Raw genomic sequence first — 18,959 nt, forward strand, 5'->3', positions numbered from 1 at the left:
TTAACGGATTGTTCTGGAGTAATAGTTAGGAATAATTTTTCTAAAAGAAAAACTTAGGAATAATTATATCAAGACTCCTATATCCATACGCATCATGTCATATTTCTTTCGTATTAACCATCTAAACTATAGAAAGCATTCTATCCATTAATCTTCTAAACTATAAAGAACTTTTTATTCATTGATGATGTTAACAGAAAATTTTGAATAAATTCTTTTATTTATAACCTTTCTCTAGAATAAAAGTAAAATGATTCTTAATGAGCTAACATCTATTAGCTAATTTCACATAAATCTCCTTTCTTATTTTTTCGACACTTTTAACTTCTGCTCAATTTATAATAATTCTTAGCTCTTGACGATGTTTATAGAAAATATCACATGCTTATTTTACTCTAAACTTCTCTCATGAAAAACATATATTGTTTGGCGCTAATTCCTCCTCAACTATTATATAAATATGTCTCTCGTCTCTCGGTGTTCACAGAAAATATCAAATATTTATTTAACTCTCAAAGTTTCTCATACAGAAATTAAATGAACAATTAACCAAAAAAAGAAAATGAGAATATCTATATAAAATTCTGCAATAATTAACGGGTCCAGATGTAATTATCCCTTGACTTTATTCTTTTTTTCTTTTCTTTTTTTTCATTTCAGACCTTATGTTATACGTTTACTGCGGTTAAGCATCAATTTCTTAGAACGTATAGTTCTGTTTCAAGTTAGTTTTTGCACAATTAGGAGTGGAGGATAAGAAGAAAATATTTTCGAGCAGTCATAAGAAAATCTTGAAACCAAAGTAGCCATGGCTTTGAGATAACATTTCACCATTTAGTCTTAAACTTATCCAACTATGAGCTAAAGAAAATTATAACAAAGGAAGCAATTGACATCGTATGCGGAAAGGAGAACTACCCAATTATTTTCAAAATCATAATAAATAGAATTGATGATAGAAAAAGCTGCTTCTGAGCTAAGTTGATTCTTCTGGAAGCTTGGAGTCAACTTGTCCACCCCACAACCGCACGCGTTCAGAAGCTTGAGCAGCCTGTAAAGTTTAGTAAGTAGTTAAACTACCAAGGTCCTTCGATTCAGAGCATTGGTTGCACAATGTCACCATTCTTAATGGTGAAAGCTTTGTAAGCAATGCTAAAAAATATATGATAACCTTGGTTCACATTCTTCGTTATACATTCTCCGATACAATGCTAAAGTATTAGAAATGCTTATTGTTTTCAAGATTCCAATTTCTGAGTGACTAACATAGGATGGAGTGGCTATTTTACCTCGGCTTTCCAGTTAGTTTTCCAGACTATATAAAGTAGAATCAATGTTTGCAATGCCGTTCCGCAAAGCATGCCAGCCCAAATTCCCTGAGATCAATGTAACAATCTGTTAGAAAAGCTTATGAGAATAATAATGTAAGATAACAACACAAGTTATGTCAGTTCTGAATATTCTGACTAACTGCCATTATGCCTTAATTGAGGCGAGACAATAATTCCTACTATGCAACTCTACAAACAAATGAGATTTCTTATGCAAAATTTGGATTCTCTTTCAACAACCTTGTTGGTGTTTCATTGAAAAAGAACTACAAATTAAGTTGTATTTTTTGTTTTTTTGATCTTATTAGCTGAAGCAATCCTGCTCTGCTTGAAGCTTGCAGGCAGATACTTCATCAGACCCTACCTACCCTTGCAGTTCTCAGAATACAAAATGTTTTATTAACAAGGAACACCGAGTCAAAAATTCTAATTACAAGGCTTTTATCAGAAGATGAAATTACCTGCACTCCCAATTTGAAGAAAAAGCCCAAAAAGAACCCCAGAGGAAGACCAAATATATAATAGCAGCCTAAGTTAATATATGCTACCAGACCTTGCCATCCACCACCAACAGCCACTCCTGATTCACATAATAGATTGAGTAAGGATGACATTCGTAGTTATCTTCAGAAACGAAGTAAAATGCTAATTAATATATATATATAATATATATATATATATATATATATATATATATTTATTCTTCTTGTGAATCAAAGAAGAAAACTCTGAAGAACACCTGAAATCACAGGCTGAACGCTATTGAGCACCATAGTCACAGCGAGAAGGTATGCAATTTTAGCAACTGCACGTTGAAGCTCCTTGTCACCAGTAAATATAACAGCGAAATGATTGCGAGATACTAATATAATTGCCATGGCGAGGAGCCCCAATGCCAGGGACTGGATCACCACCACCATGACAGCGTACTTGGTCGCCCTGGGCCGACCTGATCCTAGCTCATTGGAGACCCGAACACTAAGAACAGCAGCAGATTAAGATAGGTAACATGTAGATGACGAAGAAAATAAAGTGATTGCTTGTTCATGTACCTTATAGCAGCATTTAATCCAATAAAAAGCATGGCTTCCAAACCATTTATATTCATGCTGAAACAAAAGCATGAATGTTAGTACAAATGCATCAATTAGAACGGCGAGGCGAGTCACCGCTGAGACTGAGAGCTCACCAGATCGAAATGGAGTCGATGGCGATCTCCGCATTGTCGAGGTGACCGGTGAGCACGACGAGGATCATCATGTACCAGATCTCAAGGCAAAGCATCACAGCCGAAGCGAACGACAACTTAACGAATGGCCAGAGCTCGTTGAACGCAGACCAAGACAGCCCTGTCCACCCATCCTTGCACCAGCCGACGACATACACCACCTGAGACAAAGCCACCAACCACGCCGAGATGTTGAAGGCCACCGCCGCGCCGGCCAATCCCCAGTTGAAGACAAAGATGAAGAGGGCCGAGAGGATGGCATGAATTATGAGCGCCACAAAGGCAATCCAAGCAATAACGGTAACCTTGCTCTGCGCCTGGAGAAACTTCTGAGTAGGGAAATTGATAGCCGATGCAAATATCTGGGGAATGATGCTGATGGTGAATTTGCCGGCTTCGATGGCGATGGCTTCTTCTTGGCCTAAAAGCCTCAAGACAGGGGTGGCAAATACAAAGAGTGGACAGAGAAAGAATCCGGAGACAATGAGGATGATCCATGAACGTTGCATGTAGACACCAAGCATGGCGACCTGACCGGCTCCAAATGCTTGTCCACAGAGTGTCTCAAGTGCACTCCCCATGCCAAACTATACATCCATGAAACAGAATGGGAAGTGCTTCTTAGCTACATATTGCAGGCTAAAAATCTTTTATCACAGACTAACAGCGATCAAAACTAAATTTAAATTTCAAAAAGACTATTTTTTTGCTATTGTATAAATTTCTATCAAAAACTATCTAATTCTAAAAGAGTCTGAAAAATAAAATCCCTGTCACATTTGCATTTTCACCCCTAGACATATAAAATATCCTAGTCCTAGTACCCGATTATTTATATGCGCTAGCGAGTGGTACTGATTGATACCCAGAAAAGAACCCAGAGTGTGACATGGCAACAACCAACCAAACAAAAATAATAGACCACTTTTTACTTTTTAGTTGTGACGCCCGACTTTTCTGCCAAATTTGAAATATTATTGTTAATTTCATTTTTACACCCCGTCCTTTTACTGTTTATAATAGTCCCCCATGGAAACACCCTAACAGATAAATAGGGTGTGAAAATGAAAAAGTTTTAAGGTGTTAAATGCAAATTTCCCTAAACCCGGCCACACCTCCGGAATGCTTCTCACCCACTCTACGCCTCTGCCCTTCACGAATCAACAACATGCCACGCGCCCACGTCCTCCTTCCCCGGCTAAGGACGGGGACAAGATTCTAGAGAGAGAGAGAGAGAGAGAGAGAGAGAGAGAGAGAGAGAGAGAGGGAGCTCACGAGGAAGCCGAAGGAGAAGTTGGAGACGACGGAGAGGGCAATGGAGACGGCGGAGAGCTCCAGGTTGCCGACGTGGCCGACGAAGATCTGGGTCAAAGAATTGTTCCCGTAGAGGCATATGATATTGAACGCGATGGGCGCAGCGATCGCCCAGAGCCGCTTCGACTCCTCCACGAACATCCCCCACGCGTCGCCCACCGTGCGCACCTCCTTCTCATCATATCCCTCCGCCTCCTCCGCCGCTACCGTGCGCCCGCCATTGTCGAGGAGAGGAGATACCACCGTTCCCATCCTTCGTTCCTCTTCCTCTCCCTCTCTCTCTCTCTCTCTCTCTCTCTCTCTCTCTCTCTCTCTTATCTCCTTTTGAGGTAATTTCCTTGCCACTGATTAAATAAAAGCTCGTAGATTGTAGTTGGTTGGGTTTTGGGATTTCCGGTTGGTTTCGGTGCCACGAAAACTGGAACGAGTGATGAAGTTGGTAACAACAGCATGAAGGCCACGTGCTACTCTTTAACGCCGTTTTCCCAAAATTAAATATGGACCCGAATATAAATATTTTCTCTTTTATTTTGAATTTTTTTTAATTTTTAATTCAAAAAAAGAAGAAGAAGTTTGATGCCACGAAAGATGGACGCCGTTCCACGTATGCGCCAATTGTATTTTTACTCCAAAGTTTTAATAGCAATAGGATCTGGGGTCAAGCTAATAATGTTTATCGTTTGACCTTTTAAGATGTCGTCTTGTTTACTGATAGACACGAGGCATATCATTAGTGTTGCTGAAGCCAATAAGAGCTCGAGGCAGTGAACAAGGAGAAGTCCAATCTCTTCATTGCCGTGCACATCCCTGTGGATCTTGTGCATACCATCTCCGATCTCCGTCGCCTAGTTTGACACTTTGTGAAACCTGAAGTTTCTTTCACCTACTTAGGTGCCAAAATATTTAAGAATTACATCATGGTACCTAATCAGAGAGAGTTTACAAGAAACTTGCATGGTGAAAGGGCTGTGTTACCTTTGGGCAGCCCATCCAGATAGGGCTAGTAATCTTTTATGCCTTTATGGAGTGAATGCTTCTCCTCGTTCTGAGTTGGGATGTATTCTCGATTGATTTTTGATACTTCTAAAGCTATAATTCTTAATAACAAAAAGAATTAAAAAAAAATCAAGGAGATTTATACTGATTAGATTCTGAAACATAACAGCCATGAAGAATTCTCAAGTAAGACTACTATTATTTAAATCAAGTAGTCGATTAAATATCTGCCGCTTAGAATGTTTTTATTCCTGGGACTAATCTACAAAATCACTATAAAAAGTTGAGAGTATTTTTTGGTATAACTGGGGATACTTGTATCTCTAGGCCTAATTAGCAGGCCCAGATTTGTCATTAATTGCTATAAATTTTTTTAAATCAATTAGTGGGTTCTGTATTTCTAACTCTTTTTTTTTTTCCTATACATACGAAATATTAAGTACTTCCCAACTAGCCAAAGCCAATTGCAGACATAGATACACTCAGATTGCTAGGAATACGATCCATAAGAAGCATAGTATATTAAAAGATAAAAGTTCTAAATAATATTTTGTCTTCTAGTTATTTATAACTCACCTCTCATTATCTTTAATTGTCTCTCTCTTAATTTTTTTTTTTAAAAAAAAAATCTTCAAAAGCATCTTAGTAAATTTGATTAGTGTGTGGGTTCTGCTAGAAAGTGTCTTTAGAGGTACTTTTCATAGCTTGATTCCTAGATTCTTAGGTTTAAGAGTAAAAGTTATATGGAAAAGATATAGGGGTTAATCACAAATAACTTTAGACTAATTATGCATCAAAATCTGTGGCAACTAAAGAGAACTGCATGCCATAAAGATCCACTGTTTCCTCCTTGCAATTGTCAATTAGGATGGTCCACTAATCAGCTGGTTGGGCTCAGGCATGGGCCAAGGCTTGCAGTCGAAGATTCATCCCCCTGTGGCCTTCTGTTTGTCGTAGAGTAGTAGTACATTGATTTAATGTGAATGAGATCGATCTAAATTGATTCAGAACTGGGGGATGGTTGTAGAGAACTCTAATAAATGGACTCTAGTGAATACACAGCTATCTCCTTAGCCAGCATTACGTCAAAACCGTGTTCTCCTAACATGGACAATAGCTATCTCCCTCATTTCTCCAGTTCTATGATCACAAAGCTTAAAGACTTGCATCTTTATCACCAACTCCAACCCTACTCCTAACTTCATCTTCCATGATGGAAAGTATTGAAGAAAAGAAGGAAACAATGGCATCAAATGACGATAATTCTGGCGCTGCGCAGTTCTACAAGTGCGTCTTCTGCAAGAGAGGACTCCCCAGTGCACAAGCATTAGGAGGGCACATGAACATGCACAGGAAAGATAGAGCTTCAATCTACGCAAGGAGGTCTAATCGAAGCGGTAAAAGCTCGCATTTGCGAAGGCCCAAGAGAATGCAAGATGATGATGGAGTGAGTACAAGAAAGATCAGGAGAAGTGTTGGAGAGCAAGAAGAAGTGGATTTGGAGCTTAGGCTTGGCCTTGAGCCATAATTCTTTCACTTCTCGAAACAATTAATGCATTATCTTTTGCTTTATTGCTTGAAATACTGCAGAGTTGATGATGTGTTTGGTCCTCAAGACATTTAATCAAACACCTTTGACATATTAGCTATTGGGCCTGGGTCTGAATTGGCCCTAAAATCTTAGCAATGTTGTTATCTCTAATCTAGCCCAAAAAAGACAAGAGACAAAAGCTAATCTGTTCAAATTTAGTCGCCACATACATACATCTATACTAATGATGCCAACAACGGTGTCTTTTAATAAATTTTTGGGCAACCGCAAATTGCTATTAAAAAATGACAAGTCAAGAAAGATCATTAGTTTTATGTCTCCTTCCTTAGATACATCATTCTCTATTATATTAATTGTTCCATTTCTAGTTAACCAGTAGATAAGAGACCTCAATAAATTACCGAAATAAAGTGGAAGAAGGTAAAATTGAAGGGGACCCAACTTAATTAGATGTCTATAATATAAAGATCACGGGTTGCTAATCAATAATTTGGAAGAGAGACACATGAGATATGCATCTCATAGCCAGCTAATTAAACTTCAAAAATTAACGAAAACTAGAGTTCCCTCCATCATCTTCCACTAATTAATTCTTAAGCATCTTTTAGTCACCGATATGGCGGTCCCCTACCGTATTCTTCGGCGAAGATTAGCTAGTGTTAGGCATGGTTCCCTACTAATATTTTTTAACTAATTGTTGACGTGTCCATTGTTAATGCATGGTTAGTGGATTTGCTTTCGCGCTTATTCGATAACCAAGATGTTAAAAGTGGAGAAGCTACAAGCAAAAGCATAGTAAAGGAGAAAGAGAAACAAAAAGTGGGCAACAATTGGATGGTCTCCTAAGGTTACAATAGAGGATTGGAATAATCTTGCTAATAGGATTCACAGGAATTGAGGCTTTGGCATTAGAATTTTTGGCTACAAGTTGCTATAAACTCATAGGAAAGAGAAACATATGAACGAGCTTTATTCTTAATCCATGTGAGGTGTGGTCCCAAATGCTACTAATTTGTTTTAGTGCTAAGTGAATCATCTAATATAGAATCTTTTTCAAGTAATTAACATCATAATTATATAGCCAGCATTTACCAAGGGAGGCAAATGCTTGGTGTAAAGGAACATTGAAGATTAATTGGAAACTTATGATGAGAATTTACTAATTTAGTCCTGATCACTGAAGAAATCTCCTACTTGGAAAGTTTCAAAATTCAACTGGTCTCCGGCATTCTTTAAGATGTAGAAAGAAGACCCAGAAGCTATTTAGAAGTTTCTAAACTCTTGACTCATTTGCTCGATCCCCAACATCCTACGGAACCGATGAGATCTAAAACGTTTCAAATTGAATGAGTAAGTTTGAATAATTAGAACATCTTCTAAGAATCAAACTTTGGAAGTAAAGAGGAGGAATGTTCCTCCATAAACTTGCAGCATGGTATGCAAAAATATTTTCATGACTTTGAACAATTCCAGGGGTCATATGCATGTTAAATGACCAAGGAAATCATAGTAATTAACACAAAGTTTAATCATCAAACGCCACATGACGTGTTCGGAAAGTTGCTTTTAACTATTCAACTAATCGTTACATGTGCTAATTTTATATGCCAAATTAACACTAACTACAAGCCGGTTAATTTTAATTAAGGGGAAAAATTATAGTCAACAAGCTGCATATGACAATAAGTAGACCAATTCAATGCAGCATAATATATCCATGGACTAACATCAAATATTTGATCTCTTGTACTTTGGTGAAACCTTGACTGTAATAGCTTGTCTTGGTGTCAAAATAGTCATAGAGGCCACCATTATTTATATTCATGCAAGAAATACTATCCTCCCCAGTATATTACTTATCTATCAACTGACGAGAGTTGGTAGTCCCACCCACCTCCTTGAAAGAGAAAGAAAGTGACATGATTGATCTCCAAGCCATTGTGTTACAATCAGTCACTCTCACTTCCACAGTTCCAAAAACTCTTAGCAAAACAAGTAGTACTCGGAAGAAGGACAAATATCACAATCTCGTCAAAGTCAATAGATACATTTTTGACATTCTTATATATCTTTTAGAAATTAAACGATAATGTCTCATACTAGCATATATTGATTGCTTCTGCACCAATGAGAAACTAGGGATCAGAGATAACAATGCACCTTACATGACACATACACAACTTTGTCATACTGACCAACTAGCAGGCAACTTGTTGATTAATTTTAATCCTGAAAGGAGATTTAGTTTAAATTGTTCAGTTCAAGTATGTGGTGAAGAAATTAAGTTTTTATATCGTTTTGACAAATCAATAGGGTTAAACAAGATATGTTGAAGTAGAAAGTTGATCACAGATTAATTTAACTAATGAAGGGACTTCCCAATGATTTAACTAAATAGCATGTCATTATAACGTGTATCATATGCTTACTATGATTATTGATCAGGGAAAAGGTTGTCTAGAGATTCTATTAAGCTAAATAGACCACTAAGACAATAGAAGTAAAGAGTAGTATGCACAATGTAATGCATCAATATCATCAGACTTCAGTTAGTAATATATAATCTATATATAGTTTGATAATGAATCAACCAAATGACCAATCTTTTGTGATATGTGCCAATTCAAATAAACGTATGGAAAGTATTTGATGAACAATATTTACTCTTTTTTCTTGAGAGACATCATTTCTTTTAAGTTAATGTTACTAGCTAATTACAAACACTAAATAGAAGCCTCGAAAAAAAACGAAAACTCTCACTAGCCTCATAATTGGAATTCTAGAATACAATTCAAAACCTTCATAATTGGAATTCTACGTATTCTTGACTTATTCCTAGAATACAATTCAAAACCTTCATAGGAGGAAATTCTTCTCTACTCTTCTCTATTCTAAGAGACCTAGAGTTTTAAATTGGAATTCTTTTATGCATACTCCTCCCATGATATATAACTACACAACAAATAGTTGGGAAACTTGTTCAAGAAACACAAATCTTTTATGGTAAATTTTTCTGATTTCGCTTCTGCATATATATAGTTTTTTCAATACCTCATAATTTCCAGAAAGAAAAGTTAGATGTCTCTCTGTCCATTTTCAAGAATATCACCAACCATTTAACATGACAAATTAAATGCCAAACTAAAACTACACAAGTACTATGGCTATTTAGAACAATCTAGCTAATTACCAACTGCAAAGGTTGTTTAGCCAATTACCTAATAACAAGAACTTTTCAGAATCTATGTTAGCTGCGGAATCAAAGTTCTCATTAGCAGCCACAAGTTGTCCTATCTTTCTTTCTTCTCATTTTCCCTCACAGTAAAGGAAAGTCTCAATACATCTTATATATCTTCCATCATGATCTCTAGTAGTACTACTGGCACTGAGAAAGAACATAGCTTCAATAATGTGACAGTTGGTGCACTAGCTAGAAATTATTTCTATTTCTCATGAAGAATTAATAGCATCTGTTTCCTAGAGACATTAGCATATATTTCATTAATTGAGGTGAAACTGCTATCATTGCAAACATTTGATTATAGCTCTTATAATGTGTAGGTGAAAATAGAAACTAAGCTTGAGGTCATGATTATCTAAGAGAGCAAAAACTTATCTATGATCAATTTCGACAAGTAAAACGAAAGAAGATACATTTCTCTGCATGCATGTGAGATAATTCAATACATTAGTCCTGCAATTTGAAATCGATCACGGGTATTAATTAGTATAGGATAAATTTACATGAATATATACTTCCTACGTTGTCATGAAGCGATGAATTGAAGTTCGTGTAAGTTTTCCATTAATCGATGCAGTTATGATTCCCAAAGTTTGCGCAAATACAACTCCTACTAAAACTATCACAGCAAACATAATTCCATGGTAATCTTTGTTAGACAACAACAAAGACTAACCATATCATCTATATATACTACCTAATAGAATAAAACAGTAGCAATACCTCACCATGATCATGATCAGCATCAGTTATCTTGAGATCTCCAATATTTCATGCAACTCCTCTCGATTTAGTACGGCGGCCGGGCATGAGCCCACGCGAAGGCGTCGCCGCCAAGTTGCCCGCCGTTCGGGACTAAATTCGGCGGGAGGTTAAAAATCGGCAACGCCGAGGGGTCGGGAAGACCGCCGGGACCGCCGGGCCCCATTAGCGGTGCGGAGACTCCGGAGAGTGGGCCCTGAGATCCGTTGCCGCCGGTGGCGGCCAATCCTTCTTCGTCGTCCTCCAGAGGAAGCCTCTCGTACGTCGCGTTGGCGAAGGTTGAGGCGACGACCATGACGGGGCCCGCGGCGACTAAGGAGCCGACGACGCTCCCCCCGACGACCTGGCCTTGGCCGCCAGCTAAGTAGACTGTTAGCCCGGTGGAACCGGGAGGGGCCGGTCCGGGGAGGAACGTGCCGGTCAACGAGAGGATCTCGAATCGGCCGTGGAGGGCGACGACGGCCCCGGGAGCGGAGGGCTGGCGGAGAGCCACGTTGGCGACTGTCCCGGCGCCGCTCAGAACGCAGACGCCTCGTTGGCGGCGGCGGGCGAACTGGGCTATGGACTCAGCCACGTCGGCGCCTCCCGCGACCTCCATGACGTGGCTGCGGAGGGCGTTGGGGCTGTCGCGCGTCACGAAGATTGGGGGCTTCGGCTTGTTCTTGGAGCCCGGGGGCCGGCCGCGCGGGCGACGGTTGCTGCCCACGACGGCGCCCTCGCGTGGCTCGCTGCTGTTGTCCCTGTCCACGTCATCGCCTCCTCCTCCTCCTCCGCCCCCTCCGCTTTGGTCAGGTTCTTTCGGTGGCGAGTCGTTATTGGAGCCGGAGGCCGCCACGTCGGCTCCCGGGAGGCCAAGATGGCCGCCCGTCCACCACCTGTTCGCCAGTTTGCCTAGTTAAAAGAAAAACAGGAAGAACACAAACAAACAGACACCTCCTCCTCTGCTCTTCTATTCCACAAGACCAAGTACTGATCAGCGAAGAGAAGAGCAGCTATGCAGACTTTGGATAAAGTCTAAGTGATGGAGAAGAATAAAGGCTGCAGGAAGTGAATGAGATGAAGGGAATACATCGATCCTCTTTCTTTAATGTGTGTAAATATAAATATATATATATATAGTAGCAATTGAGGAGCCGCGTATTATTTTCTCTGTTAAGCAAGTGGTATATAAGAAAAGGCAGGAGGAAGAAGACTTGGTGCACAGAGAGAGAGAGAGAGAGAGAGAGAGAGAGAGAAAGAGACTTTGGGGAGTGGATTATTATACAAAGGAGATGGTGGTGGTAATAAGATAGGGATTGGGTCGTCTTTTGAAGAGCTTTTGAGTTGTTGATGTTGTGTTGGTGTAAGTTTATAAGGTGCATTGAACTGAGTCTGGGTTGGGGTTAGGATTGGAGTAGACAGAGATATAGAGATCATAGAGAGAGACAATGTGTTTATGTATGTCTTTGTTTTGTTGTGTTGGAAATTAAGGTTTCTTGTAGGACCCGCGTGCGGATGGGCAGGTGGGGAGCACGTCCCTTTCGCTAACTACGACATCCCAACCAAGGGGGTAGAGAGAGAGAGAGAGAGAGAGAGAGAGAGAGAGAGAGAAGGAGAAGGAGAGAAAGAGAGACAGAGATGACCACCTTTCTTTCTTTCTTTCTTTTTTTATCTCTTTTTTGTTCCTTTGTTTGTTCTTGTACTACTATGATAGGAGTACAAATTCTCATATTTATCCACCTTTTCAATATCTAACCCACGTTTCCAGTTTATTTCCACTCTTGCTGTGCTTTCTATTGTTCGATAGCAGTACTGATAGAGATGCATAATTTCTCTCAAGTGGAATGAGAAGTCCCAGATTCAAACTCTCCTCGTCAAGAGAAACCATCACATTAAGATTTTAACCTATCGTTATACAAAATAAACTAGAAAGGTATGTAAACGAATACGAAATTTAGAATGAGATATATCACAAACAATTATGAATCAAGTGGAAATGAGATATATACTAAATTCAAAGTCTCTCCGCCGAGAGAAGCAGACACATGATTGCAACCATCGTATTGGTTAGCAATAATATCAAAGAGAGTAATCCCCTTGATTGACTTCTTAAAGCATCTAATTAAGTAACGGAGTCCTATTAATAACAGTTGTGACCCCCCCAGGAGCACTTCTGACAGCACCAGTACAAGACCCAAAAGATTGAGATATCTAATCTAAGCCTGGATTTTGCCTAGATTTGTGTAATTAAACAATGCCTTCTTCCACAGTTAGGACAACTAAGTACATAGAAGAATGTGAAGCTCGCATCATTTTTGCATAATGAATAACCTACTCATGCAAAAACGGCCACACATGGTAATATTTCATTAGAAACTTTATCTCTAACCACCTTCTTTTCCTTCGAACTGAAGAAGATAATGCCTATATATTGTTTTTGTTTCTTGTGATGTGGATTACTTAATTAACATTCCAATTGGGAAAATCTCCTGTGAAAGGACAGTGGATGAATAGGCCCTCCTAGTCTTTTTTTTTTTTATTTTCATCTCTTGAGGTACCAAACTTTGATGTCTATAAAGTACGGAAACATTTCTTTATCCAAATCCTTAAATTTTTTTTTTCTAGTGCATGTATGATGAGGAAAAAGGTTGGCTTCCCATAACTGTCTGGATACAAAGATTTCGTACTCAAAGTAAAGTAAAGATTTGTTCTCACAGTTATTTAAGATGTGGATCTCCATGAGAGTAAAAAGAAGAAAAATATTAAAACAGTTAGATTCTTATTTTGAAAATTAATCTCTTGTAAATAAGCCCACAAGCCAAGTGAAGAAATCAAACGAAAGGTCAATCTGCATCAAGAAATCCTACATGTATATACCTTAAAAGAAACAAAATTTACTTAAGTAAATTTCTCCATCTCTGACTGTGTGATTGATGGGTTAATTTTATCTCAAGTGGTAGAGATTCGCATAGTATATTATTACTGAAAAGTGGAAAAGTTCAACTTCTCAAGAAGGAAGAAAAGAAAGAAAAGAAGAAAAATTAATCAACGAATCAAGCATGAATAATTGAGATGGAACTCCACAGTTCCCTTTCCTTAATGGGTCAGAAGGCTCAGAGCTCAAGTAATACTTTAATGGTTTATGTCTAATTCTTTTTTAAAATAAAGCTACCAATAAGGCATGAAACCGGATGAGGTTTCACGAGAAGACATCTACTAATGAGTGTGTATATATATATATATAAAAGAAGATTAAAAAAAAAAATGGAGATTCCTAAATGCAGTGGTCCCTAGCACAAGTTGCGAAGTACAACGGCTCCCCAACTAAAGATCCTGTCATGCTTAATTATTTAAACACCCAGTTGCCTTGTTGCACTTGTGAATAGATAATAAAGTAGCAGCAAAGATTAGAATTTAATAGGCATCGGTGGTGTGTGCGTGACACTCCTAACTGGGCTAAGAAAAGATTAGATTAATGTGAGAGCCGAATAATCTAAGATGGGTACAGGTAAGATGCACATGAGATGTGAGGTAGATGGGTGTGAATGGATAAATAAAATCGAATCTGGTGGTGTTCAAAGGTCTTACTTTAACCCATCTCCATGTGTCGTGAGGAGATGCCCAACTCTTCTCCACCTGGGAGGAGAGGGCTGCTATCAGACGGACGAGCCAACTCACCTGGATGTTGATGCAAATTCTAGGATGTGATAATAAGGGAGAGAGAGAGAGAGAGAGAGGATTTAATAGGTGGATGTGCATAGATTGCAATGTAGTTAAGGATTGGTCAGCTTAGTAGTGGAAGGTAGAAAGGAAGGTTAACTGCTTAAGATAGTGGTTCGGTAGGAAGTGCCCCCACACGATTAAAGCATCACACTTTCAATAATACAAGTCGGTCAGCACCAAACTTGGGTTTGATCTTGGATCTTTATATAGTTTTCCGATTTGAGTTTGCCAAAGCTGACTTATTAAAATGAGCACGACATAGTTCTTCCCATTTATATCCAAAAAAAATTAAAGAAAAAGGAAGGAAAAGAAATGAATCAGCGTCACACTAGAGAAACATGTAATACATGATCCTTAAGGCATAAACTCAAGAATATCCGGATTTTTGTATTAAATAATAGTTAAAAGGACAAATTGTACACAAACTTTTGTTTCGGACTATTCGCTAAATGTTGTTTCGTATGAGGAGATATAATTGAGCATCTAATATGATAGTTTATCATATAACCTCTAAAGATGGATAGAACTTGCAGAATGCACCCTTAGTTCTCCTTGGTTTATCGACAAACCGAAAACAAAGTAGTTATTAACAACTTCAAAACATATTGTCAATATTCATCACTAAAAACATTTTCTTTTCTCCTTTTTTTTTTCTTTTTTGAGGAAGAAAAGCTGTAGTCAACCAAAGACATTCAGGGCATCTATAACATCCAAACCAATAACAGACATGATATCATTTCACATTGCAGCAATATGACAGGACTTCCAGAAGCAGGATAACAACACCATAGACAAGGCTTGCTTCATGATGTATATATTACATCCAGATATATTGGCATGAAAATACCAACAGAAGCATACTAGGTATATATTGTCCTGCAAACATTTATAGCAGTAGCTTAATATTTAACTCTGCTACTTGGTCAAGTAATATATGAGCAGGAAGATGGCAACAAAAGATGCTACAAGGGTAGCCATTCTGCGATTTGATTTGGTCTCAAAAACCTGCCATGTAAAATTTGGTGGTATCAGCAGAGCAGACAAAAGAATAGCTGGCGTAATGCGATGAGTATAGACATAAGTACCATCTTAAATCTGTCCACAGTTCCAGAAAGAATTCCCCTAGATGCATCCATATTGTTTCCCTGTATTAAACCAGGATCATTAGATGCATGCATCACCCAAAGAAAAAAGGAAATATATGAGAGATGTTTAAGGGAACCGATGTAGATATAATCCGCGTACCATTCTGTCCAGCATGCGGTTGTGACTCTCCACCTCTTCATGTATATCACCTGTCAACTGCCAAAAGCCACTCACTTAATTAGAGATTGCACATAGATAAAAGAAACCAATCAAAAAAGGGCGTCTGATTTCAGAAAAGATCTACAAATTCCTGACTGCAGAAAGAATTACAAATCACCAACAAAAAGGAAATTCCTGAGGCCCCACAAATCTATAAAGTGATTACAATTTCAGAAGTTCAAGCTGGATGGAAATTCTAATATTACTTCAGAATAGAGGTGACCTCACTACAAATGCTATTGTGGGGACTACTGTAAATATTATAACTCACTGGGCAACAAAGAATCAAAGATGACTTCATTCCATTAAACATCCGCCTTACATGGCACAAAGAAAGAAATTCACAAATTACACAAGTGATGTTTTAGCTGATTACCAACTCTTTTAGCTCATCAGGTGCCAAAGATGACTTTGCTCTATTAAACATCTAGCTTACAAGGATGTACCAAAAATGGACAACAAAAAGTTATAGGACATTTTCAGTCTAATACTGAAAAGATGATATGCTCAACATAAATCAACTTTCAGGTCCTTGCAAGTTGCAAATCATTCTCTAAGATTTCAAAGTAGCAAATATTTAGATGGTTGATGTACCAAAGGAGTGCCAATCTACATTATGTACTTAGTATGATCTAAGAGCAATATACTATGATCTGTAACTTCATGTTAGAAAAAGAAATGAAGTTGCCACCAGAACTAACAAATGAAATTCAAAATCTTAACGTTCTTTCCATTCCATTTGCCAAAACTTCCCTCTTATGGTAGTCAATTAATTTATCATTCCTATGGTGGTCAAATTCAAAAATAACTGGAAATGTAGATAACATAATTGAGCTAAGAAAATGTTCACAAATATGCCCTGTGAAATCTGAATCTTGTATAAACAGATATATTCAGCAACACTACCTGTAAGGGCATGTCTTGCTGGTCTAGTCTAATCATTGTACATTCCCTCTTTTTTATGCTTCAATAGTGTAACTGTCCCTCCACTCCATGTGCTTTTGTATGCCAATGAATCCTGAGCAAGGATCCTTCTTACAGGCTCCTAACATTTTCCAGTGCTAAACAGAGTTTTCTAAGGCCAGTAAATAAAGCTCTTTATGTTGGTAAGCTCATGATTTAATTGAGATTTGACGAATCAGAATAGCAATGCAGAGAAGGCAAAACAGAATATCCACGGATGTTAAGGTCTCCTTGACACTGAGACAATGGGCTAAACTGACTAGGACAAGTAACATTTGCAAAATGAAACTACTGTCAGATCCCGCAGTTTGAGTACTGAATCAGGATTCTAGCATCAATATTAGCCATCTAATAGAGAAGATAAGCAAAGAATAAGTCAGCAACATACTTGGTAAGCTAGAATATTGACAAATCCATTAAACTGATAAGAAAGAACTTAGACCACTAGCCATGCTGATAAAAAAGGTTCTTAAGAAGTTATTAACACAATACTACTCTCAAATTTCTCCGAAAGATTCAAATACGGCAAATATAATCATTAATAGGACAAAACTTACTCTCTTCAGAATACTGACTCTGTCTTGCAATCCTTCCATAGCTCGATCATTATCATGTTCATTGATTTCATGAGTAGAGTAGGCCGAGGATCGAATTCCACTCTCTTCAATGCCATCAAATAGTGCAGCCCTGCTGCTACGATAGTCCCTATTCCATTAAATGAAAAATACACAACGAGTATATTAAATTAAATAAAACATATACAATGAGACCATTTTTTTAAAATTAAAAATGATGTATCTATATAGCTTCAATAAAGGAGGAAAAGACAAAGTATCAATGAAGCTATAGAAATTGTTAGAAATAATATAATATAAAGAGAACCCATGCCCACATAGTGTATTTATATAATATGGTAATTCAAATTACAAATAGACTGGAGGCTTCGTTTTTTCTTTCTTTTCTTCTTCTGTTTTTTTTTTGACAAGAATCTAAGGAATAATATCAACAACCCGCTTTATGGGATGTGATCCAAATCCGTTAATATATATATATATATATATATATATAATAGGCTGCGCACCTTTTGGAATCAAGCATACCTGGTAAAAAAGGAGAAGAAGGAACACAGTATATTGCTTCAGTATCTGTGTATAATTGATCAGCCGTCACTTTTCAAATCAGTTATCCTAAGCTACTAATTCGAGTTGGTATGTAAATCTAGTTGCTGATAAAAAAAAAAAAAGAACAACGCAATTCCATTCTAGATGTACTTAGATTCATGCTACTATATAAATGCAAATAAAAAAAATTCTTTATCACTTTGTATACAACTATCAAGTGTCAATATTATGGAGAATTATGCCAGCATTTTAGTGACCATGTAAGCAAATCTGAGCGGGAGAAAAGAAAGAGAAAAACAACTTGAAACTAACCTCCTTGAATTCATGGCTCCCCTGAAATTATGAGAAATTATTGCTTTTCTCTTATGACAAGTCTTTGATCCGGTTCCGCACGCTGTATACCTTCTTCAAGAAGAGGAAGAAGAAAAGCTCCACGATCTGTATTCTTACTCTACATTTCAAGGGAAATCAGAATGTCCAATGTCAACTTTCTATAAATAACCAGATCAACGAATATACTCAATGTGGTTCTCGAATCCAACCAAATTAAATCGGTTCTTTGTGATCTACGAGATATATGGGTTTCTCAAGTTATCAAACTAAAGAAAACATCACATTCAAGATCGATTGTTATAAACAATTATTCAGTTATTAAATATTGCAATTTATCAGAGACTAAACCGACCGGTGGTGAGGCAAGACTATATCAAACAAGAATAAGAGTCAAAATTCTTCAGATCTGGAAACAAATCAACAAACCCTAACTCGACACGTTTGATTCAAGATGGACTTCTTCGAATCGTCGCTGATATAGAACTGGAGGAAGAGCAGAAGGACTGACCTTTACTCCAATCTGAGATTGAGATTGGAAATTATGGTAAAGGTTCTCGGAGCTCGTCGGATCTCGAGAAGCGCGATCTCGCTCGAGGTTTGGGGGGGAAGACGGACGGAGGAAGGACGTGGCTATGAATAATCCACGTTTTTCGTGTTTTTTTTTCTTTTTTAAAGTTTTTGCAAGAAGCCCCCTGTCATACGGTTAGCTTTTATAAATAATCTGCGGAAGCAGGTGTCAATTTGCAAATACCAGAAGATAAGTAGTTTTACGCAATAAAAGTACAATATAGGTGCTTAGTTGGAGAAAACTAATTCTCGTCGGATCCCGAATATATTGCAAATTCCCTCCTATATTATCAGTATTTGTAAATCAGAATTTATGCAAATAAAGTCCTTCATTTTACTTTTATTACGAAAGTGTGATAACCTGTTTGCACTTTGCGCCATCATTGGAAATAGGTGTCAGGTTTGCGAATGGGTACCAGAATATGAGTTGTTCTGCGAAATAAAAGTAAAATATAGGAGGTTATTCGCAGAAAACTAATTTACATTTTAGACCCCGAATATAATTGCAAATTTCCTCCTGTATTATTGGTTTTTCTCAAATAAG

General features: G+C 37.8%; 3 protein-coding genes across 3 annotated transcripts; all 3 read right to left on the minus strand.

Annotated features, from left to right (window-relative positions):
* Positions 1–791: 791 nt before the first annotated feature.
* Positions 792–4,207, minus strand: LOC140768386 (protein DETOXIFICATION 35-like). The gene is made up of 7 exons (XM_073108646.1): positions 3,835–4,207; positions 2,521–3,146; positions 2,384–2,440; positions 2,071–2,309; positions 1,793–1,911; positions 1,290–1,376; positions 792–1,051 (listed from the first exon to the last, which is right to left on the minus strand). Exons 1-7 carry the CDS (start codon positions 4,123–4,125, stop codon positions 977–979), a joined length of 1,494 nt encoding a protein of 497 aa, XP_072964747.1. The 5' UTR covers positions 4,126–4,207; the 3' UTR covers positions 792–976.
* Positions 4,208–10,199: 5,992 nt separating this feature from the next.
* LOC140774081 (AT-hook motif nuclear-localized protein 20-like) lies at positions 10,200–12,291 on the minus strand. The gene is made up of 2 exons (XM_073116933.1): positions 12,270–12,291; positions 10,200–11,315 (listed from the first exon to the last, which is right to left on the minus strand). Exons 1-2 carry the CDS (start codon positions 12,289–12,291, stop codon positions 10,453–10,455), a joined length of 885 nt encoding a protein of 294 aa, XP_072973034.1. The 3' UTR covers positions 10,200–10,452.
* A 2,539-nt stretch (positions 12,292–14,830) lies between these two features.
* LOC140768333 (bet1-like SNARE 1-1) lies at positions 14,831–18,515 on the minus strand. Its single transcript, XM_073108591.1, has 6 exons — positions 18,357–18,515; positions 17,828–17,966; positions 16,952–17,099; positions 15,372–15,428; positions 15,212–15,271; positions 14,831–15,131 (listed from the first exon to the last, which is right to left on the minus strand). The coding sequence occupies exons 2-6, from the start codon at positions 17,839–17,841 to the stop codon at positions 15,042–15,044; spliced, it is 369 nt and encodes a 122-aa protein (XP_072964692.1). The 5' UTR covers positions 17,842–17,966; positions 18,357–18,515; the 3' UTR covers positions 14,831–15,041.
* Positions 18,516–18,959: the final 444 nt, after the last annotated feature.

Source organism: Typha angustifolia, chromosome 2, assembly GCF_048772165.1.
Source record: "Typha angustifolia cultivar Huaian chromosome 2, ASM4877216v1, whole genome shotgun sequence".
NCBI classification, from domain to species: Eukaryota; Viridiplantae; Streptophyta; class Magnoliopsida; order Poales; family Typhaceae; genus Typha; species Typha angustifolia.